This window comes from Andrographis paniculata, unplaced genomic scaffold (genome assembly GCF_009805555.1).
Source record: "Andrographis paniculata isolate CXL003 unplaced genomic scaffold, ASM980555v1 Contig83END, whole genome shotgun sequence".
Lineage (NCBI taxonomy): Eukaryota > Viridiplantae > Streptophyta > Magnoliopsida > Lamiales > Acanthaceae > Andrographis > Andrographis paniculata.
In genome coordinates, this window is record NW_026137621.1 from 2259123 (window position 1) to 2285901 (window position 26779).

The window sequence follows — 26779 nt, forward strand, 5'->3', positions numbered from 1 at the left end:
CATTTGCATGAGGACGTCAATGCCACCAGGCTTCATCTTCGACGAAGGGCTTTCCACAAATCCCGTCGTGACTCCTAGTCCATGCGCCAGCCGAGTCACGAACGGACCGATACATATGACCTGTAAACGGCCGTCGCCTGCCTGCCTAGCTAGTAGTTGTGCAAGACAATACCCGAGATGGATAGGAAACCCACGCTTCATGCTCCATAGATACTTTAGGTCATCCCGCGTGACGACGCTACTACTGGAGTTACGCCCTGTTAAAGTATGCGCAAGTATATAATGTATATACCTCAACGCAGGTGAGCGGAGTGCGGACACCTTTGACACTCTAGGATTGTATACTTTCGAGTTCGTGATGGAAATCCAATACCGCTCCTGCGCGTCTTGCATTTCTCCTTGCAACGATTTGTACTCGACTGTCTTCGCGAACTCTTTGTCGTACAGGCCCATAGCAACGGAAAATTCGGTAACAGAGAGCTGAAACTTCTTATTGCCGAGGCGGAAGGTAAGTGTGGCGGGATAGTCGAACTCGTGCAAGTGCTTCTTGTCAACGGCTAGGGTACTCAGGAAGTCCAATGTCAGCGTACGTTGCGTGTCGTCCTTTATATCGAAGAAACGTCCCCAAGCACCCACCCCGAGGTACCTCTCACACTTACTCATTGCATTAAGTGCAACAACTGCCTCTTAGGTTATGTAACATCCGGTAAGAAAAGTTACCTTCTTTAGTCGGTTGAACTTCTCCGCATCCGCTGGGTTCTCAAATGGTCTCAAAGCTTGGTCGTCGGAGGCAGGAACCATGGATGGAGATACGCCGGTGATTTTCTTAGTATGCCTGGCCCTCTTCTTCACGGGTGCCATGCCGATGAATAGGCAGCAAGGATAACCTAAAACATACAAACGCAACGAAGGAGAAATATTAGTAAATAGTTTAAAGTGCACGGCCACTCAAAAAACAGGGAAAAAATAGGACTTTCGTACGGCCATGCATTAAGGAATGCATTTACACGCGAATCGAATGCCCGCCAGAAAAAAATAGGTACTTTCGCATGGCAGTGCATCAAAGCCGAAGGAGAAAACAGATAGTGGTAACAAAAGGAAACAGAGAGATGCAGGTACGTATGCACGTCCATGCAAGTGTGTCTTAGCTTCACTGCTTCCCCTAATAAATACAAGTACCATACGTGCTCTACACGAACAGAGATCTACGGCACAATACGCACAGCCGTGCATGATGTTTCGCATTTTTTCGACTTCCAATGAAGACCGGAACAGAAAAATAAAGCCCACCCTGCACGGTTGTGCACGATCACGCTAGTATTGCATGAACTGAATTTTTCCTCAATGGCGGGTCTCCGCAATTAAAGGTGACATGGTATGGCATCGTCGTTGTCTCCGTTCGCTATAAAACATCAAACGACATACTTAGCCTTCGAAGTCAACATTACAATTCACATTCAACACACTACATAACCATCTATGCCGATTACATAGAAACGAACATCGGAAAATTGTAATGATATGTTGGCTCTGCCTAAACATCCATTACGTCGAACCGATCGATTACACGTAGTGGCAAAAGGTTACACACTAGGGCTGAGGCTTGCTTGCAACTATTACACTAATGAAGGGACTACGGTTGCATGATTTAAATGACAAGCCAGAAGCATACGACGAACACTACGATCATTGAAATGACTATCCACTTGCAGGTTCGCCCTTTATGTGGTCGAAGCTCTGCGTCCGTTTCGGTAGGGAACCACAATTCCCAGTCCCCCATCTGCGTTCCTTTGTTCTGCCCATTCCTTACAAGTGTTGTACTTGATGCTCCCCCAGTGAACGGTTGTTGTGTTATGGCATCTTGTACCACGGTGGCCTCCCACTCCGAACACCACCAAAAGGATCCTTGCCTACGAGGGCAATATGGGCAAGAAAAGTAAGGACGGCCAGAGTTCTTAGCAGTACGGCTTATGCGCTTCGGCATGAGTGTTCCACATACAGCACATCGGGGGTGCACTTCATGGGACAATATCTTGAATCAACTGCGGCACATAGAATACGAAGAATGTCCAATTCTATTGTCATACAGACAAACCGGTATACGCTAATATATTACGCCCATACATTACAACATTTAAACCGTAATGCAGAATTTGAAAGTACGGCCAAAAGGGCCCTAACTTAGAAATTCTAATTACCATACGTCTACGGATTAGTTTTGATTCCCTCGTTACGTTTTACCAATCTCTGCTTGTCCACATTCTATTAGCAAGGTGTTCGCGAAACTGATTCCTGTGTGGGTTGTCAAATAGTTCCAGGTACTCATCCGGGAGTGGGTCGCCCGTGGTTGAGTTCCCCGTTTCCTCAAGTGCAGGTTCACTGCCTTCTCCGTCGTGGTTTTCTACGTTCTCGCCCGCCGCTACCATCAAATTGTGCACAGTAGCACACGCTTGGACCAAGTTTACTTGCAGGTAAAACTTATAAATCGGCATTGGACCTCTTAGGATTGCAAACCTCTGCTTACGAACCCCGAAGGCTTGCTCGACGACATTGCGAAGTTGAGAGTGTCGATAGTTAAACAATTCTTTCGGACCACGCGGACCCCCTGGAGTGTCGCGAAATGTTTGCGAATGGTAGCGATGGGAGCGAAAGGGTGTAAGTGTCAAGGCGGAGTTGGTGTATGCCGAATCCGCCAGATAGTATTTACCTATCACACCCCGCATACGTTAGAGGAGTAGGCATGGGTACACGCCCGTAAGATAACTTCGAGTACGAATGTGGGTAAACTAACTTGGCGGGGGTAGAGGAAAGTCTTGTGACACGGCTATTGCGTGATTTAGAACCCGGGAGTCGTGTGCACTCCCCTCAAAACCCGTATATACATAGACGAACCGTATATCATGGTCTACAACGGCCAAGATAGACTGCTCGGTATGTCCGTGCCGACTGCGGAAATGCGGTGCATCCGCAACAGGGACGCTTGCATGGATCAAGGTACCATCAAAGGCCCCAACACAATCCTGTAAAGGAGGTTATAGGATAGTACAATAGTATCGATTTGAAGTGGTAAGGTACAATGACGACCACAGAGGACAAGTTATACCTTAAAGAAAGGCATAAAGTGTCGGTTGTTTGCAATGCGAGGGTGAGTGATACTTTGATCTCCTGGGGAGACGACCTCGAATCTGAGTAGACACAATACCTCACTTACTCGTTTCACGTGGTGCCAGATGGTGTGTGTTGAGTGTTGAAATCTCTCCGCACGGCTACAATGCCTATTAGAGTGGGCAATTGTATGTAGAAAGATCGCGACAGCCTCATGAACCCCTACACGCGTCTGTACATGTGGTTTAATTAATCCTCGCACAGTCAACGTATCGCACATACGTAGGAAAGTCTCCTTCGTCACTCGTAAAAGATTTTTAATCCTGACCGGATGTCCATTTATAAGCTCTTGTGTAAATGCTGAACCACTCAACAAAGAGTCGTAGCAACGTCTTGGCTGCAAGCATTGTACAAATGCGGCTGCGGCAATGCCGGACATGCCATGCAATGCCTCCACGTATGCTACTTCCATCCGCTCTTCTGATAGTTAGAAATCGCATGCGTTTTATATTCATATCATATGCGATAATTGGGTGATTTTGATTGGATTCTACCTAATTTATATGCGAATTGTTTATTTGCTGTGTGCAGAGGACAAATATTAAATTTGGCATAATTGGCAAAAAAAAGAAATAAAATTAATTAAAGGCCCAAAAGCCCATCTACAAAATAATTAAGGCAAACATTAAATAAAATGAGGGATCACACGTTTCAAAATGGGGAGAACGGCTAGGGCAGATACGCACAGGAGCAGGAGACTGACATATCCATATATCGCGGAGGAGCAAATCGACAGAGAAGATTTCCCCCTCCCACTATGACTTCATCTTTCTCTTTTGTTCTTTGTTATTTAATTATGGAGTAGATACTTTTCTGGTTTGAGGGGTGATAATGTTTTGGTTCTTTTGTTTTGGAGATTCTTGATTTTCTTTATAAAAGTTCTTTTTGATTATCAATATTTGTCTAATTCTGATAATAGCGTTTGTGATTGTTAGATTGATTGAATATTTTGGTACCAATATTTAAATTAGTCTGATAATCTAAAGTCAATTCAAGTAGGATATTCGTAATTCTATTCACACTTGAATAGGTGACAGCCGGGTTGAATAGTTCCTTCCCGGGGGTTAGACAATCAAATCTAATTGCTTCTCTTAGGTAGTAATTGTTTTGAATTGGGTTTTTCTAAATTACAATGCGGTTAGGCAATATTCTTATGGGCGCACCTAGGTTTATTTGCTTAATTAGGGGTAGTTAACGGTCGTACCTTAATTACCTACACTGTAAGGAAAAATTGGTTGTCAGAGCTTGTTGATAACTATAACCAATTTATTGATACTTTAATAAGAATTAATTTTATTGAATTAATGATAAAACATAAGTGTCATAACTGCATCATCCCTTGAGCCAGACATCCTCTTGATAGTCAGTTCCCCTTTAATTTAATTGCTTTGTTATTTTATTTTAATTAGATAATAAAATAAAATCCCCCTTTATTTACTGCATTAGAATACGAAAGAGTGAATCACACAATCCCTGTGGAGACGATCCCTTCCCTTATATTACATTAAATTGTGATCACGGAGTAGGTGAAATAATTGATTGACCGCGCGATAGGTCATCTTCGTCCGACTCATTGCACCTGATGATTTCCTCTTCATCCTCCTCTCGAGACTCTTTATCATTAAAGGTAGGATAACCGCCGTTACCATTGTTGTCGGCGTTGGAGTTCGTTCCAATATTAGTCGCCATAGTAACTGAATAAAGAAGGTTAAATCAAATGTAGGAAATTTCGAAAATAACAATCAAGCGTACTTCTAGCCGCATGCAAGGGCGGCACAGTTGGAAACATTCACTCAAACGACTACTAGACAAGGTACGACCACGTAAGATGACATAGTCGGTTCCATAAACTTAAAACGTAAATCAGGTTCCATGACTACTGCGGCGCAAAAGAAAAGGCCCACATTCTCTGCCTCACGGGCATCCACGAGAGGAAGAGCACTCGACGGTCTAGGAAAGATATTTCACGTAACGCGTGGACCAACGCCACGTCGGGAAGATCGGTGAACGAGTCAAGAATAGTCTGCGCTTGGAGGAGAGTCTCGCGGCGCTCATTGTCCCTACCAAGTAAACTCTGTTGAATCATCTCGTACCCCCTCCGAATTTGTCCTTCAATTCTCCGTGTGAACTCTTCATTCACTGAGATTCCCCCACGCCGACGACGAGCTGCATTGACGGGCTACTGGTATAGTCCTCGTTCATCGTCGATGTCCCGCCCGAACCATCAAACTCATCGTGTAGGTCTTCTACTCCAACGTTAGATGGACCGGCACTCCTGGGGTCCGTTCGTTGCGTCCTTCTCTGCGCCGAATCCATGCCGCGTGGAGGGGCACGGTTCGATTGGCCGGCGTCCCCGTTGGCATAGTAGCCCTTGAATATTTCATGACAGTAATCAAAGTGCGCGAACGGCCGCGTCAGTAAGTGGCCGTCCCCGGGATGTGCCTGCAATTCCACAACTGCTACCATCAGAGAATGCGCTAGTCCCCTACGTTAATTATGTGTTGGGATGAAAAGTGCTACCGATAACCAAGCAACTTTTTAAGCCTCGCTAGCGAGTACCACCCCTGTCGTCGCGTCCCAACCAAGTCCTGTTTGACGTACAACAAGGTCACGTAGATGGTCGTATTGAAGTTTCATCCGCTCGAATTTTCCATAGAGTTGCTCGTAATCGTAGTCTCAGCCCGTTTCCTCGAAGAACTCCTTTACTATTTCCGACCACACCTCTGGAGGAAAGTTTTTCCCCTTCATTTCTTCGGCAACAAAGTGCGTCCAACATATGTGAGTGAAATATTGTTCTAATTCGTAATCCCAATGTGCTGGGGGACGGGGCACAGCTCCCTCAACAGCACGGCGACGAGGCATCTACGAAGGAGAACAAGAGAAAATACGAAACGAAGTACAAAAGCGATTACTATGAAGAACATAAGGAATAATGTACTTTCACGATTGACGGCGCAGTGCAGATGGGTATCTTTCATTTTCTTTTGTGGCTATAGACGATTACAGAACTCTCGACGGAGCTATGGGCATCCGGGACATGGTGTGCCTCCAGCTTCGCACTCTCTTTACGGACATGTAGAGCAGGGAAGATAGGAATATTGCAAGCACATTTATTGCAAATCAATAGGAAGAAAGACTTGAACAATTACGATTATTGGGGATTAAGGTACATCAAACATTCCATATAGCCACGTCATAAGTTCGCACCCCTACCGGATCCCAAATGTAGGAAGGCGTACCTCGTTGACATTGTCGAAGATCACCCCTTATACGCGATCGGACATAAAGGCCCGTGAAGATTGCTATTCACGGGTTCTCTAGTGTGGTTGTACAAAGGGAACCCCCTACCGTGCACCACTGGAAAGGAACAAAGGAATACTCAATCGAAAGCATGACATAGTTACAAAGCATCATATGGATACGCACAATATCATACTCCAAGGGGGCTCCATTCGGGTTTGGCGGTGTGACTATCCGCCCGCTCGTGACAACGTTAGTACGAGACTACTTAACGACTTACCTATTTTAGGAGAACTCATATATTCGATTCGTCACCGCTACATTTCTAGCTACGTTGACGAGGCTCTAGGTGACACTCGAATTTAGCAACAATAACACTACAATACGAGTGCATTTTTTGTTACCGATTCCACACATCTAGTGGGATCGAAGATCGTATGCCGACAGGCATTATTACGAGTACGACCAAACCATTGGCGCATTCTTATTTCGAAATGTAGTTTGGTAGAACGTCCTCCTACAATTTACACATTCATCTTCTATGAATTCTAATCTAGTTTAAACTACGTGAGTACACACGCCCCCGTAGCAACTGTGAGGTGAGTAACAGCAAAGTTCTCCTACAAAATGTCGAACCCGAAATTACGACACACATTAACTAAGGTAATGACGTACATCTTCCTGTCTTCGGACCAAGTTAGAAGATCTAACGGAAGGAGTAACGGGGGGTGCGTCCGAACGTGGTCGTCCTCCTCGCCGGGCGTCGAACCCGACCAAGAGCGACCGGAGGCGCGGCACGATGCTTATAATTTTTCCTAAGAAATGCCCACAACACAAACAAAATAACCTACCTCAAGTAAACGGCGTACCATACATTTATGCCTATTTGAAATCTGAAACCCGATGTGACAGGGAACTTCTTCCCGTGAAACGAAATACTATGGCTAAACCCTAAACCCGGTAGCACAAAATCTTGAAATAAATAGACCCACGTAAATACGACGCCTACGGACTACTCAAATCTGTCGAACCCCCGTAAAATCGAAAACGGAAGTGAAATTATGGCGTACCGTGAATGACGAAATGAGCAGGGTAAGCGTCTTCTCGCTGCCTCCCGATTAACGTCGACCCTCGCCGAGTTCTACAAGACGGACGCTTCCCTCGCCGAGATATGCAGAGATGGACCCTCCAAATTTGCTTGTGGAGATGGGGACGATGGAAATCGATTATGATAGATGAGGAAGATGAAAAAAAGAAAAAACAAATAAAAATAAAGGATGAGTATAAAACAGTCAAAACCTACTTGTGTAGATGCAGAGGTTGTCGGGTGTAGGCACAGTCTCGCGCCCAAAATTGCTCACACAGTAATCTAACAGTAGGTTTGGGAAACTATGGCCTAAAGGAACACACCCAAAATGTCCTCATTTTCCTACGAGATCATCTGGCCTAAAGAAACACTGTTCCTTTATCCTACACATATGGTGTATCCCATAAAGTAACGAAGGGACCCATGAGTAGACTTGCTCATTTGGTTCGGAACCGCCGATTCGAACCGTCGGTTTTCCGATTTACGAACCAACGATTTCAGTTTGAACCGAAACCAGGCTCAAACCGAACCGAAACTGTGAATTCGACGGTTTGATTTCGGTTTGTGTTTGAGCCAAACTGTAAACTGCCGGTTCAAACCGCTGGTTTACGGTTTGAACTGGCGGTTTGGACAATATATTTTATATATATATATATATATTTGTAAAATTATGCCTGCCCAAACCGGCGGTTTGGAACGGTTTGGGCGGGCTAAATTTCAAACCGAAACCGTTGGTTTGGAATCGAAACCGGTGGTTTCGGTTTGAACCAGCGGTTTGGGTTGGTTTATTTTTTTTAAGTGAATGGTCAATATTAATTTACGCATATTTGACGACCGATATTTGATGGAGCAAACCGGCGGTTCGAACCGAAATCGACGGTTTTGGCGATTTTTTTTTAAAAAAAATAATTCCAATAATGTGATTTAATTTAAAAACTAACTTATTAAACAATTGTATATATTATAGTTTTATTCTTAATTCTTAATTAATAAATTGATAAATAATTATTTTATAAAAACGAAGTATTATTTATATAATTTTTCACAAAAATACAAAGATTTAATAAATTAAAATCGGAATGAAAATTAATCGTAAGAATTAATATTAAAAAAATCAGAAAAAGAGTAATATAAACCGGTGGGTTCAAACCGTAACCGGCGGTTTTTAAACCGAAACCGTCGGTTTCGTAAACCGTAATCGAAACCGTCAAACCGTAATAAACCGTAATCGAAACCGTTATTCGGACGATTCGATTTTAGTTTGAAATTCTGATAAATCGTAATCGGCGATTTGAACCGTTTGGGCAAGTCTACCGACGAGGATTGGTATTCGTAACTGCACGGAATTTGCAACCGACACAGTCCATTGCAAATTAGACAACTCAGCAACATTTGAGACGGATTCGATCCATTGCAAATTAGACAACTCAGCAACATTTTGTTTAACTGTGTGTCTGTTTATTTTAATTTTTATGCTTTTGTAACTATACAAATTGTTTTCAACCACTTACCGTCACTTCTTTTAGTGTTATTCAAACTCTTAGTTCATCTCCAACTCTACACTCTATTTTTGCAGTAGCTAAAGTAAAAATACACTTGATTTATAGTAATTTTACTTCAATAATAAACTTCAATTTTCACTCTAAAAAATATATTCTTTATATTTTCTTCTTTTATATTATTTATATAACTTTCATATTTATAAATTACACCTCAACTTTAATTTATTTTACGTTATAATCCATACATATATAATTTATGTTTAAAGAAAATAAAATTATATATTACTTTTAAAAAATAAAATGACACATTATTTTTATAAAATTAAACTTATATCACTTTCCAAAAATAAAATTATCACTTTTAAAAAAATTAAAATCATGCTTTGTTTTTAAAGTGAACAAAATTATATATCACTTTCCAAAAATTAGAATTACAGCACTTTTAAAAAATAAAATTATACATTATTTTTTTAAAAAATAAAATCACTTTTTAAAATATAAAATTATGAAGGCGGCTGCAGTGTTGAATTTAAAATTCAACATTGTGCATCGTGTGCTTATTAGACAACACATAATAATATTATAAACAATATATGTTAATATAATACAAATACATCACATGAACTAATAACACATGAATGATTTTAGCACACGATGCTTCGGATCGATCTGTGGTAAAGCTTGGATTGGTAGGTCGGTGTAAACTCTTTCCCTATTGGCTTCAACGTAAATGAATGCTTCCCTGATCCCAAACTTCCGAGTTTACCTAGGATTGAAGAAGATTGACAAAGTGACCAGTTCCTTTGACATAAGAGAGTTGAAGGAATTTAGGTGACATTGAGCGTACCAATAGACAAGGCGATAAGACCAAAAACAGATAAGGAAGAGCTACAAGCACGAGCAAGAAAGCGTATACATCATATTTGTTATTATTAAAAAATAGTACATTTGTTATTATTAAAAAACAGAACATATTTTTATTATACATAGTATGTGTTATGTCTAATACTAATATGTATTGTTTGCATATATGACGCGTGCTAATGTGAAAAGTCAGCATGGTTATCATCTCCTAAAAAAATAAAATTATACAAATACACCCAAAAAAAATACAAATATACAAAAAACCCCACAAAATACACAAAACACTTTACTCCAAAAATGGAGTGAAGGTATAGTGTTACTCCATTATGGAGTAACATGTACATATTTGCAAAAATTGGGGAATTTAGGGGTGGGTTGGAAAAGACCTTAGACTTACAACTTCGTTTATCTGGATTTGTCACATACATACTAAAAACTTATATTGTATTTTAGAGACAAATCTTGAAATTGAGAAAATATATATATATACACCACTTCATCTCATTATTTTTGCTTGTTTTAATTCTAGCATAGTTTTTTTAAAATTAAAATAATTTTAAAATACCTTTGATTCAAGTCCCACAAAGCAAACTAACTCAATCAACAGAGCCCGCCCCACATACCAATGAAGATCCAACAAAGTGCACCATTACTTTCGATCATTCTGTAATTGTAATGCAGCAAAACAATTCTCAGTATATACTGCTTCTGAAATGTAGTACAAAATACACAAAGCAATCCAGCCAAACAGACATAAAAGAAAATAGCATCATCGAAACCTTTGTCTTTCCACTCTACCACCACTGCCCTCACCTTTCATATCTATTATTCTTCGAATTCCGGTGTTCGCGTTTTTCAGAGCTACGATGGGATCGGCTGGGAGAAGAATCTCCCCGTCTGTGTTTGCTCCGGTGGTGGTGCTTCGAATGTTTTTTGCTTCGCCTCCTTTCCTTGTCTTTTCTTCTGGACGTAGAGCGCCTGTGGCGATCATGGTAATCATCGGAATCCTCAGATGAATCACTATCCGAACTGCTGCTTTGATGCTTTCGACTCCTAGATCTCTTTCTTCTCCTTTCATCTTCTGATGAACTGCTGCTTCTACTCTGTTTCCGAGTTCCAGGAGTTTCAAGATTCTTCGTGGACAGGACCTTTGAATTGCTGTTTTCACCTCCCCCTGTGGGCGCTACAAGTTTGGTCCTCGTTTCTTGAGTGTTGTTTCGATCATCAGGTTTAGTTTCAGCAGTTGCTCCAATTGTTGAACTGCCAGCAACATCATGAGCAGTTGAAAACTTTTTTCCAGCTGGAGAATCCACAATTCCTTTATCGGTATAATCCGTTTCCTTTACTGCAACCCGTGCACCAGCTTTATTCTCCGGCAGTCGCATCTCAGGAGGAACGGCTAGCCCCAGTTCCTTCCCCAGTGATTCCAAGAAGTCCCCAGCCATTAGTCGGTTCAATGTTGTGTTCGCAACTTCTATCTTCTTTTCTGTATCCTCCAGTTCTTCTGGTGCCGCTTTGTTTTCCTCATCCTCGGAATCATCAGAAAATATTGCCTGAAAAGAAGAACATTCATAGAAACCCAATTATATATAATCAGGACTATGAATAAATAATTGGAGGGAAAAAAATAAAAAAGAAAAAGGAAGAATTATACTTTGTAAAGATCGACAGGCCGCTCAACATTTTCAACTTCCACCTCAGTCTCAACTTCATTAGCAGCTGTTTTTCTGCCTTTTGCACCATGCAATTGTAGAACCTCGGACGAACCCAGATCGTTCGCAATATGTTCTTGCGTGTTTGCAGTTTTGATCGAATCAGGCATGAAAATTAGAGAGTCCAATTTGCTCCTTGACCGTGGAGGAGGGGGTGGCTACATTGACAAGCACATAATGTCAAATAAAGAGAATATTTGGTGGCTACATTGATAAGAAAATAATGTCAAGATAAATATTGGGTGTGTCATGTTGTTATGCCTCCATTTTCACTCTAATCAATCTACAGTGAAATATTTTTTTGCACTCAAAACAATTCAAAACACAAGTAAACACACCCAATTTAACTTATCAGAAAGAGCATTTGATAGACAAACCATAACACAATATGTTCTCGAATAGAATCCATGAGAAGAGAACAGGAACCAAAAGTAAGTCAACAAACATAGGTGATGAACCAGCATTCATTTTATTTGTGTTTAATTCAAACTAAAATGTGATATTCTAGCAAGAATAACCAGAAATCCCCCTTAGTTAACCCAATTACAGCACCAAGTAGCATCAATGTCTGTTCTACAGGTGACACCTAATTCTAACCTCTCAACAATATCATCACAGCAATGACCAATAACCCACATTTGCGAACCCAAAAGCATCAGTTAATTTTAACAGTCTTATTCCACGAGCAGCTCTCTGATTTAACATGAACTAGTAGTGCACAGCAACTAAAAGCAAACACCTTTCTAGCATTCTTCTTATATTGGGAGTTCTACCATATGCATCAGTAAGGATGAATCAAGTTGAGCACTTAACGCAGGAACAGATTTCTAAAAAGTAAAACAGTTATGTTTATTTTCCAATTCAGAATATAAGAATTATAGGTTGGATTTCTATAAGCAGAGTAAATGATCTCCTATGAAAACTTGATGAATAACAACAGGAATATACTAAATCCCTACATAATGCATTAATCCTAATAGCAATTTGTCCTACTTGTACTGAATTCTATCCAATAAGAATTCTATTTAATTATTTGGAGCACCCACTGCAAATTGACTAGGAAAGCTTTATTACATGTCTACGCAAGGAAATAGATGACAATCCTATAGAAGTAGAAATCATGTATTTCATAACTCCTGCTAGTTGTTCAGTGTTTTGCAATCTCTCTTCCATATCCGTATATGCCAACAGCATAATGTCAATGTGCAGTGCATTGCTGGTCCGGCTTCCTATCAACTTATGGTGGTGGTGACGTCTTCTCTATCAAGTTCGGTGGGTCTTAGATGCATCATCTCTAATAGGTACAGCGGCTGACAGTATTTTGTGCAAATCTAGAACAGGTTTTGTTTAACTAAAGATTAGGATTTGTTAGACTAAATTGGATTCAGTAAGACCTGAAGTCCAAAATATGGCCTACATTTTATACAGGCATGACTTAATAAATAAAGTATGGTCACACCAAAAGAAATTAAAACCCTAACGAGCTTCTAACAGATGTGGTTGAAATCAATTGATCATCATATAAATTCTATATGCTTACTTTCCCTGCAAAAGCATGTATGACGATAGTACTTTTGTTATATACATTTGTCTTGATTCTTGGCTTCACATCAATAATATTAAAAACTCCAACAGAAATAAAAATGGATGTGCATATTAGGTGAAAATGAACAAGTGAGAGAGAGAGAGTAGGATCACTACTGATTGAAATGGCAGAATATAAACCATAAGACTTACTACCTTTCCCATGTATGGATCAACCAAATCAAATCGCTTGCATAAAATTGGCGCAGGTCGCCACTGAAACTCTTCCCTTTTGGGATACAATGCTATAGCGATGGCTTCTGCATCCTGCTGTACATCCTTCTGCACACAGCCATTCATGTCATGAAGTTAGGGCATGGAACTAGCTAGCTGAAACCATAACATAAATCTATAAATCTGCAATGTAACCAATATACCTCAGAACCACTCCCACCGACAGTAAATTGTAACCCAGCAGAGGCTGACAAATCAGCAAGCAACTGACTAGTGACCCTGCTGTTGTCTCCTGAACTTTTTTGCCGCATGGCTTCCCCAGCAGCTTCAAACTCTAATCTTTCACGGGCACGAGCAGATTCTGACATGTTACTGGCACCACCAGAATCTTTAGTTCGAAGACCACCTTCGTACTTCTCCTTCAAGAATTGTTCAAACCTTTTCTGCTTTTCAGGATCGTCATGGAAGGGTTTAGTAGAATCTGGCTGTTCATTTTATCACAAATTTCAAAGGAATGAAAAACATTAACATAGCTCATTAGAAAGAAGCACTAATATGCTAATTATGACCAGTCAGTTCTATCAACAGTAATAGTTAGAAATACTCACAGCAGAAGCAGGCTTGGTGAAGGTATCGGAGAGTTGAAATTGGATATTGACAGAAGCACTTGAAGCATCCAAAGAGTCTGGTCCTTTTGAGCTACTTTGCAGTGGTTTTTCACCTAACATTTTCCCTCTGTTTTCAGCAGTTAGCTGTTCTGATTTCCAAGGCATTTTCTCATCCAGTGGCTTGGGTTGTACACCACGCTTTTGGCGCTCTTCCCAGAGTTTCCTTGCATAAAAATCAGATCCCTCTCCTCCATTAAGGAAACCAAATAATGGATTTGACTGATGCTTCTCCCTGGAGAGATCCTCAAACAATTTTCCACAGCGAGCAACTATAGTAGCCACCCCTTCAATCATAACCTTCAGATTGTTATCTTCTGGAGGAGGGACCTCAGGGGGAGGAATTTCAGCATTCCGGCCACCATATTCAAGAGGAGAAGTAAACTTATGGTGGGGAACAAAGTCCTTTGGAATTGTAGGTGGATAAAATCTGCAAATACCATTCACAATAAGCCGGCATTTATCACCAATAAATATCAGATATAAACCTAAAGTGGTATGAAAGTGGTACAAGCTATTGAGAAATATAACTGCTAGTGCCATTTACATCATAACTAGAGATGATGAAACTATTTTACAAACCATCCCATCCTTTACTCATACAATGTACTTGGTAGGATGCTTCAGTAGAAAAAGGAGTATATACTTGACAATCCATTTTAAGAAAGTCAAGAGGAGAGAAGAGGACGAAAAATTGTTTTAATCCCATCAAAATGTAGAATAGGAAAAGGATTAAAATACTGATACATTTAATTGTTGTTGTTCAGTTCATTCCCCTTCTTTACGACCATGATAACGACATACATTCTCTCAAGAGGATGATTAAAGGATTCTTCAGCACTCCCAATCTCCTTCCGAACCTCAGATAATATTCACTAAAAACCCAAATCACTGACATAAAGATCAACAAGGTGCCCATGTAACTATAACAAGAAGAATACGTAAATAAACACAGGTATGAAAGATTGCAATGGGCTAGAATCTATATTCTATAGCATCAAAACAAATGCCAATGCAGAATATGTGAATGACTATGGTTTATGTAAATATGTAGTCTATATGCTCAACAATATGTACTTGCTAAGAATTAGTACAAATAAATATACATACAAAGTAACCTGTGCAAGCCTAATCTAACCAAAATAACCAGGCCTAATCTAACAATATAAAAGACAGGATCTAAAAGAATCTTTTGACTTGAAGAAGGAAACAGCTATCTCTAGACTGTGTGCTATAACATTGAAACCAAATTAATGCTGATGCTGGCAGTTTAATATATTGGAAGAATTGGGTTATACATAAAATGGACAATCATCATTCCGAGCTCTTCATATGTAATCCAGTGTTCCATCAGAGAACAAGGCATATAAAGGTGGACTGATTGTTGGTCACAGAATTATAGAACTCATAATTCAACTCCATTCACGCCATGGAAATAGCTAGAGCTGTTCAGAGAATCATTGAGGGGAGGTGGTAGGATATGCTTGTTCTACATTTAATATCATGTATTTTGTATCTCATTATATTTGGTAGGTAGGTAGATACATTTGTATTTTTAGACAAACGAATCAATTGGTGTAGTTGTATAGTATACTATTCTTCACCCCACCATAAATGAGGAATGACTTATCACCATATCATTTTCCCTCCGGGCATGTTTGATCAGTAATACCTTAGATACTGTATATCAGTTGTTTATTAGGACTAAAAACTATATGTTGATTCATTTTTCCTCTTAAAATCAGGAAAAACCAAGTCAAACTTTGAATGGTATTGATGTATCTTTAAATAATGGAAATTGACAAACTAATCCTCAACATTTCAATGAAGTTCAAATTTAACAATAAGCAAACTAGAATGAGACTGATTTAGACTACCTCCCTTCAATCTAATCCGATAACCTTAGAATATGAAAGGTCATGTAGAGAGTGTTGAAAAGAAAACGGGTATTAATTCATCAAGGAGAACAGTTTTAAATACTAGGGGTGTGATTGTTTTGTGTTTTGGTTTGAAATTTTTTTTTTTTTTTTTTTTTGATATGAGATGTAGGGAATTGTGTAGATAATATAAAAATAATAAATGTGTGTAGTATCTTAATTTTTTGGGGAAATGTGTTGGAAAATTTTTGGTAAAAAAACAAACCCTAAATTCCCAAGGAGAATTAATGTAGAAGATTTTTCAATAAGGATATAGAAGAAATAAATCTGTGGAAGAGTAAGCTCATAAAAGATGATGCAAACCAAAATACTAAGGCAAAAGCATGAAAAATGACAACTCCAACAAGCTAACTGCCCAAACAATAGGCCTAATATAGCCGACAGAAAGCAGATTGTATAGAATTTAATTCATTTTTGCCTTCATGGTTAAACCATTAATTTAGATATTGATTCAGTAAAGAAATCATGTTGACGAAAAATATTGTTAAATTACTACTCAAGATGAAGAAAACTGCAAGAATAACTACCTTTCTAATGTGCCATCAGAAGAAGTTGCAGCTTTGAAACCAAGCAGGACACCTTGTCCCTTTTTATCTAATATTCGCAAATTATCCACATTCACTCTTGAAGGTTCTTCAATTTCTTGCACAAAATTATCTTGAAATTCATAACCTGTTTAGAAATGCCGGAAATTAGACAATAGAAAAGGAATATCTTGCAAGGAAACCAAAACAAAGAAAAACAATGGTTCAAGCAATTTAAAATCTGCTTTGTAACTCAAACCACAAAGAAGAAAAAAGTAGGTTGAATTTTAGTTTATGATAAATAATAATTAAGCCTAAAAAAGAAACAGAAGTGAAGCGAATTTCAAAACTTCCTCCAGTATAGTCCCCCTACCCCATCTTCTCTTTGTTGATTTTTACCAACATGCTTCCTCTCTTCCATAGTTGTCAGCGGAAAGGCACGTTGTCGCTACGACCGCTCCGCAATTCTGCGTTAACGTAATAGCAGCGTAGCAGCCTATAGCGGCACTCCACTACGTTACGCTACACGTTATTGTAACTCATTGGGTTATTTCTTAACATATAAATAATTGAAATCTTTCACCTTTTTTTTCATTATAATATAGACGAAAAAAAAATTAATATTTATCTTAAATTTTAACTAAATTTTAGATTATTCCAAAAAAAAGAAACAAATTAGAAAGCCAAAAATTTCAAGATTTGGTTTATATCAAGTATAACCAAAAATTTGTTAGATTGTTATGGTAGCAATGATATGATTGGTCCTATTGTTTTAAACAATATTGATGATTCCAATAAATATTAATTGAAGAATTTGATAATTGCGGATAATGAGTTAGTCTGTGACAATGATAATTTGACTGAGGAAATTATAGTTGATGCTACTATAGCTAACGGGTCTGCTTTCTACACTATGATCCAAACATCAGAATATGAATGAGAAAGAAAACTAAAGGTACTTCTACTCTAAAAAAGAAAATGATATTTTGTAAGGTGACAAACATACAATAGAATAAATGGATAAGAATTAAGAAGATGAGGAAGAATACATAGACAAGAGTAATTAAACAGTGAGGAAGACGAAAATGAAGAAGAAAATTCTTTGGCGGATTTAACAACTAACAGTTATGATTGTATCTTTTTCTTTTTTGACAATTTATTGGTTTGAATGGTAATTATGAAATTAATTTATAGGTTTTTTTATGTATTATTGTTGTAATTTTGTATATATAATAATTTTTATATATATTTTTAAATATTTAAATAACGGTCATATCGCTATCCGCTATTCCGCTATAGCATTTTAGATATTGACCACTTCGCACCGCTATCCGTGATTGATAACTATGCTCTCTTCCCTTCCCCCTTTGTTGCTAAATTCCCTCAAAAATAGTGATCCCCCTTGTCCCTTTGTTGAAGCCCAAGCTTTAACACAAACTCTAATCTAGGGCATGAAAAGACAAAATACCCCCAAGTGAAATCCATATTTACCGCAGATTACTTGTTTCCAAGGAATACCATTTTATCATTTTGTTGGAAACACCAAGCCAATTTTATTAGTAGAGCTTGATTAATATCGCAAATAGAGACTAAGCCAGCTCTACCCAAATGTTTCCTTATGCATAGGATCCCCCAATTAACGAGATGCATTTATGGCCCTCATCCAAATCGCCCCAAACAAGAGCTCTAAATTTGATCTCTCAGCGGGTACACTTGTGGCTGGAAATCTTGAAAATGGACAAGATATGGTAGGATATTTGACAGAACTAACTTGACAAGAGTGATGAGACCATTGAAGGATAGAAGCTTGCCGCTCCTCCGTCTAAGTTTGCTTTCAACTTTTTCTAAGATAGGATTCCACAGTCCACACTATTGCTTATTGCACCAACTAGGCTCCCAAGTAAGTGAACGAAAGGTGCAACACAGCAATAAAAACCTCAGTCGTGCAAATGTCTAAAAGATAATCGAAACCAGACCACTCAGTTGGCTGTTTGGAAAATCGATCAACACTTAATTCAGAATATTAGCTTGATGGCATGACATCCAAACTATCTCTTTGGTTAATTGCTATTAGCTGGGTGAGATCAATAAGTTATAACAAATTCCTAGAGATAGAATTATGTAACTCCTTTCCTTCGTTTGATCAATATCTAAAAACATGTAGCCCATTATTAAAACTCATGGATAAGGATTAATGAATTCCAAAGAAATTCAAGGACTAGCATTCCAGAATCATTTTATCATTGTTGAGGTCTCAAGTCCATCAATGTTTGAAGTTGAAACTTTAAACCGTTCCAAGGTTCAATATTTTCCAAATACACACACCACTTAAAATCCTACTGTGTGTATTAGCTTAAGAGAATGACTCAACAAATTTACACACACTAAAGATCTTTTAGTTCATAATTGACAAAAAATTGGCTGTTTTTTTATTCTACAGTTTTGGAAATTTGCTAGATATCCCCTTGGAGTTAATTCTTTTCACTTTTTCAAACATCAGAATTTTCAGAATGAACCTAGTGTTGGCCCAGTCGCAGATTAAGTGTGGATTGTTTATTCTTAATATGAGCAGAAGCTCTACATCATTTACAAGATAAATATATATATATATATATACCCTACTGAATCAAAAAAAAAAAAAGAGAGAGATCAACAAAAAATTTTGCCTAAAGAAATGTACTTGAGATGGTGAGCTGAAGAAATTAGTCGCATATACTAAAACAAGAAGAAAGATCACTAACCCGATGCATATACATCCTCATCTTCTGCATCTAATTCTTCAAGAGCACCAATACCGAAACCAGGGCCAACCTTCCCTGAAAGCATATATGAAGACAATTTGGAAAAGGTGCAAACAAAACAAATATTGGTGTTACGCTAAGTTGAGAGAACTAAAAGGAGTGCTTACCCTTTATGGAAAGAGACCTATAATGCTCCATTCCCTTATATCCAGACATTTTTTGCCTTTTCTTTTCTAAAAGTAGAGCAAAACAGTTACATACATTGTAAGGAGAACAAATAATACATTTTGGGGTTAATTATCTAAGCACTGGAAATTGGCATACCCCTAAACTCTGGAGCATGCCTAAAAGGATCGTAGCCTAATCCATGCATATCTTGTTTTGGGTTGCGTACATATGCCTACAAAAACGATAAAAGATAAAAATGTTAGTCTGAATGAATAAGCCTAAAGAAAAGAAGCATCCGCCACATCATGATGCAAAAATATGTGAACCTTAGGGATATTTGTATAAAAATATAATTTGAGGCCTTCTATTCCAATAACTCAACCTCATATTGTACAACATCTATTGTCCCTAATATAATTAAAAGAGTGCATTCCACCCATCCCTCTTATATGTCATTTAATGAAGAAATTTCTAAGTACAATTTCACATGTTGCCATTGTGCATGTCCCATGTCACCTGAACTGGAGTCAAGTACCAAATTATAAAATTCTTTGTATTCATCTTTTCTTACCAACATTGTATTTGACTCAAAAAGATATTAAACATATGCACGTTAAGTATATTTATATTCATACAAAAACACGAAAGTATATTATACTCATAAACAAACACACAAGCACTGCAGTATGCTCCAGTTAAGATATCACAGTTCATTCTTTTTAATAGCTGTTTTCTGTTCTTTTATGACTATAACGTAGATTTAACACCTGACATCCCAAAATCTATTGAAATAACACCTAACTGTATAGAGATGAGCAGGCATCAATTAGAAACTCAACCAAAGTACATTTAACCCTTATCTTTGATTATAATATCAAGAAAATACTATAAATCGGTTTCAGCTCTTCCACTGTAACATTTTGATAAAATGCTCAATTCTGAAATGCATATCAATTCAGTTTACAAGGGAATAATATCATGTGAAAAAGAGCTTAGCATTACACATGAGAAGCACTAAAACAGTAAAACCTCAAGTAAATCTTGATGTTAATTGTATATTGATCATAGCTCTTCATAATCCTTCATAAAAATTTCTTCACAACTACATGCAATTTAAACAGAACCACCAGCTATGGATTTGTCAAAATGACAGGAAATAATTAACCATGGCATTAAAGTGAAGCCAATCAAGTTCACTAACTTCTAAAAAGATGCTTTGTTTGCTTGTGAGTAAGAGATTGTGAAATAATATCTTTGCGCAATCTTGAAATAAAAATATGTATGTGAAGAAATTTTGGCCATATATTTGATTTTTACAGCTTTATTTTTACATATATTTTACTGAATTGTGTAATGGGAAGTGAGTAATAATTAGTTTTTTATGGTCATCATATATTTAAAAATGAGTATTACATTAGAAGTTGAATTAGATGGAGTTAATGATTGACTGATTATAAAGTTATGCATTTGGTTGTTTTGGATAGGTTATATATCTGTAGAAATCTTTAAACCAACTACCATACATAGTGAAACATTCCAGATTCTTTGAAAGATCATACTTTTAAACTCACCCTACCTGCACTAACAATAATTGTATTAAGCAAACATGAATCCTTCAGATTTGAGAATATAACAAGCATAATCTAAAAGCAGGCAGGAAGGATACTAAACTACATATAAATTACAACCAATCAATATATTTAGCTCCCAGAAACACATAAATCTAACCGGTATGTTTCTAGTGAATTGTTTATCAATATCAGATGGCAACTCTGCATTATCTTCTTCATCAAACTTTGTGTCAGCTAGTTGTGAACCCGCATTGTCAGACAACGCCAAAAATGCTTTTCTACCTTTTCTTCGAGCATCTTCACGAGAATGACAAACATAATCGAAACATAAGCAAACAATATAAGAAAATATGATATAGAAAATGTAGGAAAACCAGGAACAGATGGGCGAAAATAATGTTCAAATGCTGCATTTGTTTGCACAAGCAGAAGAATTAGAATTCAAAAGAACCAAAGAATGAAAACATGGATAACAACAGATATAACATAAAAAAATGATGTCCAATAGAAGGTGGTTGAAATGATGTACAAGCTGATATGATCAGATAGTATTCAAAATTTCAAATCACATCAATTTCCTAACCAATACATTCATTTCATCAACACAATGCAGTAAGGTCATTATTCAAAACTTGAGAAATCAGTGAGAGCAACAATAATAACTCGATCCTTCATCATTAGGACACAGCATATAATCCAGAGACATGAAGTTAGTTCAATCGTACATACTACATATGATAACTGAATTTTCTCTTCGTTAGAACACCAAGAACACAATCCAGTGATATGAATTTACTTCAATCATACTCATGAGAACTGAGTTTTCTCTTCATTAAGACATCAAGAAGCACAATCCACTCATAAAATTACATCAATCAGAAACATGACAACAGAGTTTTCTCCTAAGGGAATTGAGTGCAAATTGACAGTAGAAAGGAGAGTAAATGAAGGAACAACTTTAGTTAAAAACACACAAAGATCTCAAAGCGAAAGACAAACTGATATCAAACCGTCAAGGATATAATGCACTGATAAGGACCGTACACAAGATAACTGGTTCTCTCCCTGAATGTATTTAAGGAAAGGAAATTTTATACATTAGACAACTTAGGCCCATAGGAAACGGAGAAACGAATTATAGCAAAACCATAACTCTTCACTACCCCTAGCACCGCACGAAGCAAACAGTTACAACATTAATTGCAACATAGTATAATCTCTTTCAATCAGACAAAAGCTCATTTGCACAGGCACAATAATTGCAACATTACTCAATGATGGCTATCTCAATATCCCATCGTTCAACTATCTCTGCAAACAATAAAAGTAAAGAAAGAAAGATTAAGTTCCAAAGTCTGGAAAATCACACCATAACGTGAGTCTCTGTTAGAATCCTTTATAGACCGACCCAACCGCCATCCCATCTTTAATAACAATTTAACACCTGCTCGTTAGAGGAACAAAATTAAGAAAAGTGGAACTACATCATGTAGTGCAAATATTGTATCAACTGTGACCAATATCAGAATTTAACCTATAGATTCTGTAACAGGAACTATTAGCTCATCCGGAAGAGGTCCAGGGATAGTTGAGGGTCTACAATACATGAGAAAGAAAATAGTCAGAGACTAGAAAGTTCTTGCATGTTTAAAAGCAGTGGAAAATGAACTTCAAGAACAAAACAAAAGGGTCCCGTTAGGATTAAAGGCTGCATTAATGATACGATCTTTGGGACCTCAAGACAGCCATGATACTTCTATCAATAAAGCAATTGAGATACAGAATGTGACAGGAATTAAGTATGGATGTTGAGATACACACTATAAAAATAAATAAAGAAATTCAAAGGGAGTTTTTTTCCCTACCATTAATCCTGACATTTTACTGCATCTTCCACTAAAGATAGCAGGGCAAACAATAACAGTGTGTTTGTTTCTGGGTTTGGATTTTTGGATTTGGATTTTTGAATAGTAAAAAGTTGAATTTAAATAGTTGTTTGATGTGATATTAATAGATGTTAATGTGATATTTTAAGTGTAGAATAGATGTATAGTATAAAAAAAGAAATTAATTATTTTATTTGATATATTTTGAATAGTAAACCTCTGTGATAAAACCCACAAAAGAATACAACCTAATATAATCCAGTTAAAACCCAAAAAAGGGTCAAAATAAATATTTTTAAGAATCGGAAAGCAATTTCAGATTAAATAATCAACCTGTTACAGCTTGGAAAGTGGAAACTTGAGTCCAGACAGCGCAATGAGAGCTAAAACTAGAAGCTAAAAATCAGATACAAAGACTGAAATTTAGCTGCTAACCGAGAGCAAGTTAAAAAAATGGCATCAATAATTTACCCATTTTTCAGAAAAGTGGTTGCCCGTGCTGACAGAAAAATTACATAATAATACATTTAATGGTAAAATTTCTCTTAAGGGTAACAAAATCTTTACGCTATAATTATAATATCAAGGTTATATTATCTTGGAAAGCAAACATAGTGTAATGCACACACATATACATAAGAAATGAATGACCTTTGTGTTTGTTCCTTCTCTGCCTGTTTACGTGCAAGCTCTGCAGCTGTGAACCCAAAAGTATCAAATTGCATGGATGTTCCTATGGAACGGCCTTCCAATTCCTAGAGCAGAATACCACAATTTATTTATCAAGAGTGCTCAAAAAGAAATGTTCTATTAACCAACATCCAACTTAAAAAGATCCTGTAATCATTCTAATGTGGCAGAAACTGATAAATAATAGCACAACACGGAAGAAGAAAAAAAAAAAAAAAAAAAAAAAAAAAAAAAAAAAAAAGACAAATGTTAAAATATAAAGAAGGTAAGAGAACTGAAAAGTCATATTAACTAAAGAAGACATGTTTTGTTCTAGAGGTCAAACTGATAGAAGATCTTTCAACATGAAAATGCAAATGTATTTCCTTTACCAAAAAAAAGAAAAAAAGTCTATTTCCTTTACATTAAACTCTTTGACAAGGTATTATATATACTCTCAAGAAACTTTTAAACCCTAACACATTCCCAAGCATGACAATTCAGTTCAGCTGCCAATCACATAGTCCTCACAACTAGATCAGAGAGGTTCAAGAATTGAATCAATAGATGATACAAGATCTACCAATTTCATTAAGTGTATGAAATACCAAATACTAAATATAAGTGAAATGATGGATCTTACAGATTTTTCATCATCATCCAGGAAGTTAAAAATGCTCTGTTGTCTAACTTCAGCTCTATTCTTCCGAGATGATGTGAATGACTGGGGTGTCCAACCTGAAAATTTTCAACCACAACCAAACAATATTCCAAACTGTATACACAAAATAAGCAAGAATGAAATTCCAGAAAAATAGATAAGCAACAGATAAAACCTTCTTTGGAACCCACGGTATTGTAATAACCAGCAGAAAAACCACCCGTAAATGCTCCATGAAACCTCCTCCTCCCTTCTTCATCTCTAACCTGAAAATTCATTACAACAATCAAGCGCCAGCTCACATTTGGGTAGCATTATGTACATCCAAACTCCGATGGCTCTCCTTTACGAGAGAGAGAAAGATGCTTTGCAAAAACTAACGAAGAAAGCTAAGGCAAAAATCCTCCCAAAAAGCATCCTTATACAATATATCAGCCATGAAATATAGGAAAGAAGAATGCCATCCTAAATTCCCAAAATGAGGGGAATAACAACCCTAAAACTGATCCGAGCTTCCCTTTAACAGTTCAATAGAAGCATGTATCATTGACAATCTATAACTTGGAGCATCCTTAAACAATATATCAGTAAGGAATATGTACAAATATATAAATATATATAATTGACATATTTATTCAGTAATAGTATTCATTAAAACTTGGACCTAAATTGAACTCCATGAATAGGGAGAAAAGAATGACATCCTAAAATACCAAAAATTGTTTGTGTAAAAAAGAACCCTAAAATTGAACTGAACTTCCCTTCAACAGTTCAATAGAAGCACCTATCAATCACAATGTATAAAACCAATTTGAATACAAAAGCTCTCGAACATCAAAGTTACTTTAACTATCGAATCCCAAACTGAGTTGTAAAATTATAGCCACAAAAGTCACGAACTTCAGAACCCACAGAAATCAGAGTGCACCCACCCTAAGAATATAATCAGAACCATAAAATAATCCAACTCAAAGTCCCACGATTCAAAATAGCCAAAAAACTATTTCAATTGTAAATATAAAAATACGAAAGTGATAATTAATTATCCGTAATATGAATGCAATCGATGCATTCACCTCTTGTTTCCAGGGAGCTAGAGCAGTTCTGAGCTGACCAGAGGCCTCCGCGACCGCCTTCTTCTTCCGGGTCGTGATTTCTTCTTCCCTCTCGATCGGCGTTCCGTAGAACACGAAATCTTCGTCGTCACTCGACATTACTTCTTTTTCTCCTTTCGGCGGTAAACTTCATCGACAGAAACGACTTTGTCACGAAGTTTGCTCTTTATGGAAAAGAAGAAGAGGTTTTGGCCGGTTGATGACGACCGTTCGCGGTTCACCAAAGTGCCTCTCGTGAACCGGTTATCCATAATTTCAATTGGCAGTATTTGATTTGTGTTGCGCTATTATTATAGTATTATTATAAAATTATTCTATAAAAATATTAATTATTTCTACCATAGTACAACGTAGTAAATGCATAGCAAATTTGTGGAATTATATAGAAACATCTACGATACCTCTGTGTTGGTATATACGTATAACTGAGATTTTATAGGATTGTATTCTATTTTAAAACGGTTATGGATTTGTGTTGATTTTACAATGGTGTGTGTTTCTTTTGTGTTTAGGTTTGAATTGTGTTCGGAGAGTTTTGATGTGTACTGATTTGATATTAGGGTGTGTTTGTTTGGGGTTTGGATTTTGAGTTGGGATTTGAATAGTAAAAATTTTGAATTTGAATAGTTGTATGATGTGATATAAATAGGGTTTGATGTGATGTTTTGAATGTAAAATTGATTTTTAGTATAATATAAAAAATAAAAAATAGGTGTTTGATTTGATGTTTTTGGGGGAAAAAAATTGGATGAATAGTGGAAATCCACCAAAATCCTTCAAACAAACACACCCTTAATGAATATAATAATATAAGTGTGTATTAAAATGTATAATTTGATTATAATGTTATGTTTTATACAGATAAATGATAAATGATGCCAGAGAAATGAAAATGACATCATTTCTCTTATTTGTTCGAGTCATTTCTCTATTTTCATTTCTCTCTCATATGCTGATAAATAGAGAGAAATGATGTTGTAGTGTATTCTTTTTAAATTTTTTTGTAATATTTAATTTTTATAATTTTTTAAAAATTATATTATTTCAATTTTACAAAAAAAAAAACAAATTTAATTTATTGTTAAAGTATTTAATGTTTACGATCTTTTAAGAAATTGTACTAAAATATAATTTTAAAAAACATCATATATAATTTATATTTTTCATGAATTATTATTAGTTAAAACTCTCTTATTATCCGGTTAATCATTTATTCTTATTTGATCATTCGTGTAGTTGCATTTTGTTTTTATATATTTTTCAACTGAATTCTCTATTTAAAAAAAAAAAAATTAATTTTCATTCTCTACTCAATTTCATTTCTCTCCAATTCCATTCTCTACTAAATTAAATTATATATTGTATATATTTTATTAAATTATAATTATTATAATTTTTTTATATTTATAATTTTAAAAAACAAAAAAAATAAATAAAATAAAAGGTTAACGTTTGCCGGGTTGTGTCCCCCAAAACCCATCCAGTCCAGTTTTGGGTTGGATTACTGTTCAAAC

General features: G+C 36.8%; 2 protein-coding genes across 2 annotated transcripts; both read right to left on the minus strand.

Annotated features, from left to right (window-relative positions):
• Positions 1–2237: 2237 nt before the first annotated feature.
• On the minus strand, positions 2238–3577 carry LOC127241690 (uncharacterized). Its single transcript, XM_051260866.1, has 3 exons — positions 3104–3577; positions 2792–3020; positions 2238–2707 (listed from the first exon to the last, which is right to left on the minus strand). The coding sequence occupies exons 1-3, from the start codon at positions 3575–3577 to the stop codon at positions 2238–2240; spliced, it is 1173 nt and encodes a 390-aa protein (XP_051116823.1).
• A 6907-nt stretch (positions 3578–10484) lies between these two features.
• On the minus strand, positions 10485–25421 carry LOC127241672 (G patch domain-containing protein TGH). The gene is made up of 16 exons (XM_051260829.1): positions 25227–25421; positions 24326–24416; positions 24133–24227; positions 23472–23575; positions 22469–22530; positions 22304–22378; positions 21092–21231; positions 19520–19595; positions 19363–19428; positions 19196–19270; positions 16458–16602; positions 13937–14423; positions 13532–13813; positions 13311–13436; positions 11513–11728; positions 10485–11411 (listed from the first exon to the last, which is right to left on the minus strand). The coding sequence occupies exons 1-16, from the start codon at positions 25362–25364 to the stop codon at positions 10668–10670; spliced, it is 2922 nt and encodes a 973-aa protein (XP_051116786.1). The 5' UTR covers positions 25365–25421; the 3' UTR covers positions 10485–10667.
• Positions 25422–26779: the final 1358 nt, after the last annotated feature.

Excerpts from the sequence above, each read along its gene's own strand:
- LOC127241690 (XM_051260866.1), bottom strand. The coding sequence starts at position 3,577 with ATGGAAGTAGCATACGTGGAGGCATTGCATGGCATGTCCGGCATTGCC. Across the intron at positions 3,021-3,103 it reads ACTTTATGCCTTTCTTTAAG|GATTGTGTTGGGGCCTTTGA; the intron begins GTATAACTTGTC and ends CCTCCTTTACAG. Across the intron at positions 2,708-2,791 it reads CTTTCCTCTACCCCCGCCAA|GTAAATACTATCTGGCGGAT; the intron begins GTTAGTTTACCC and ends GGGGTGTGATAG.
- LOC127241672 (XM_051260829.1), bottom strand. The coding sequence starts at position 25,364 with ATGTCGAGTGACGACGAAGATTTCGTGTTCTACGGAACGCCGATCGAG. Across the intron at positions 19,429-19,519 it reads GCATGCTCCAGAGTTTAGGG|AAAAGAAAAGGCAAAAAATG; the intron begins GTATGCCAATTT and ends CTCTACTTTTAG. Across the intron at positions 16,603-19,195 it reads TGAGGATGTATATGCATCGG|GTTATGAATTTCAAGATAAT; the intron begins GTTAGTGATCTT and ends ATTTCTAAACAG.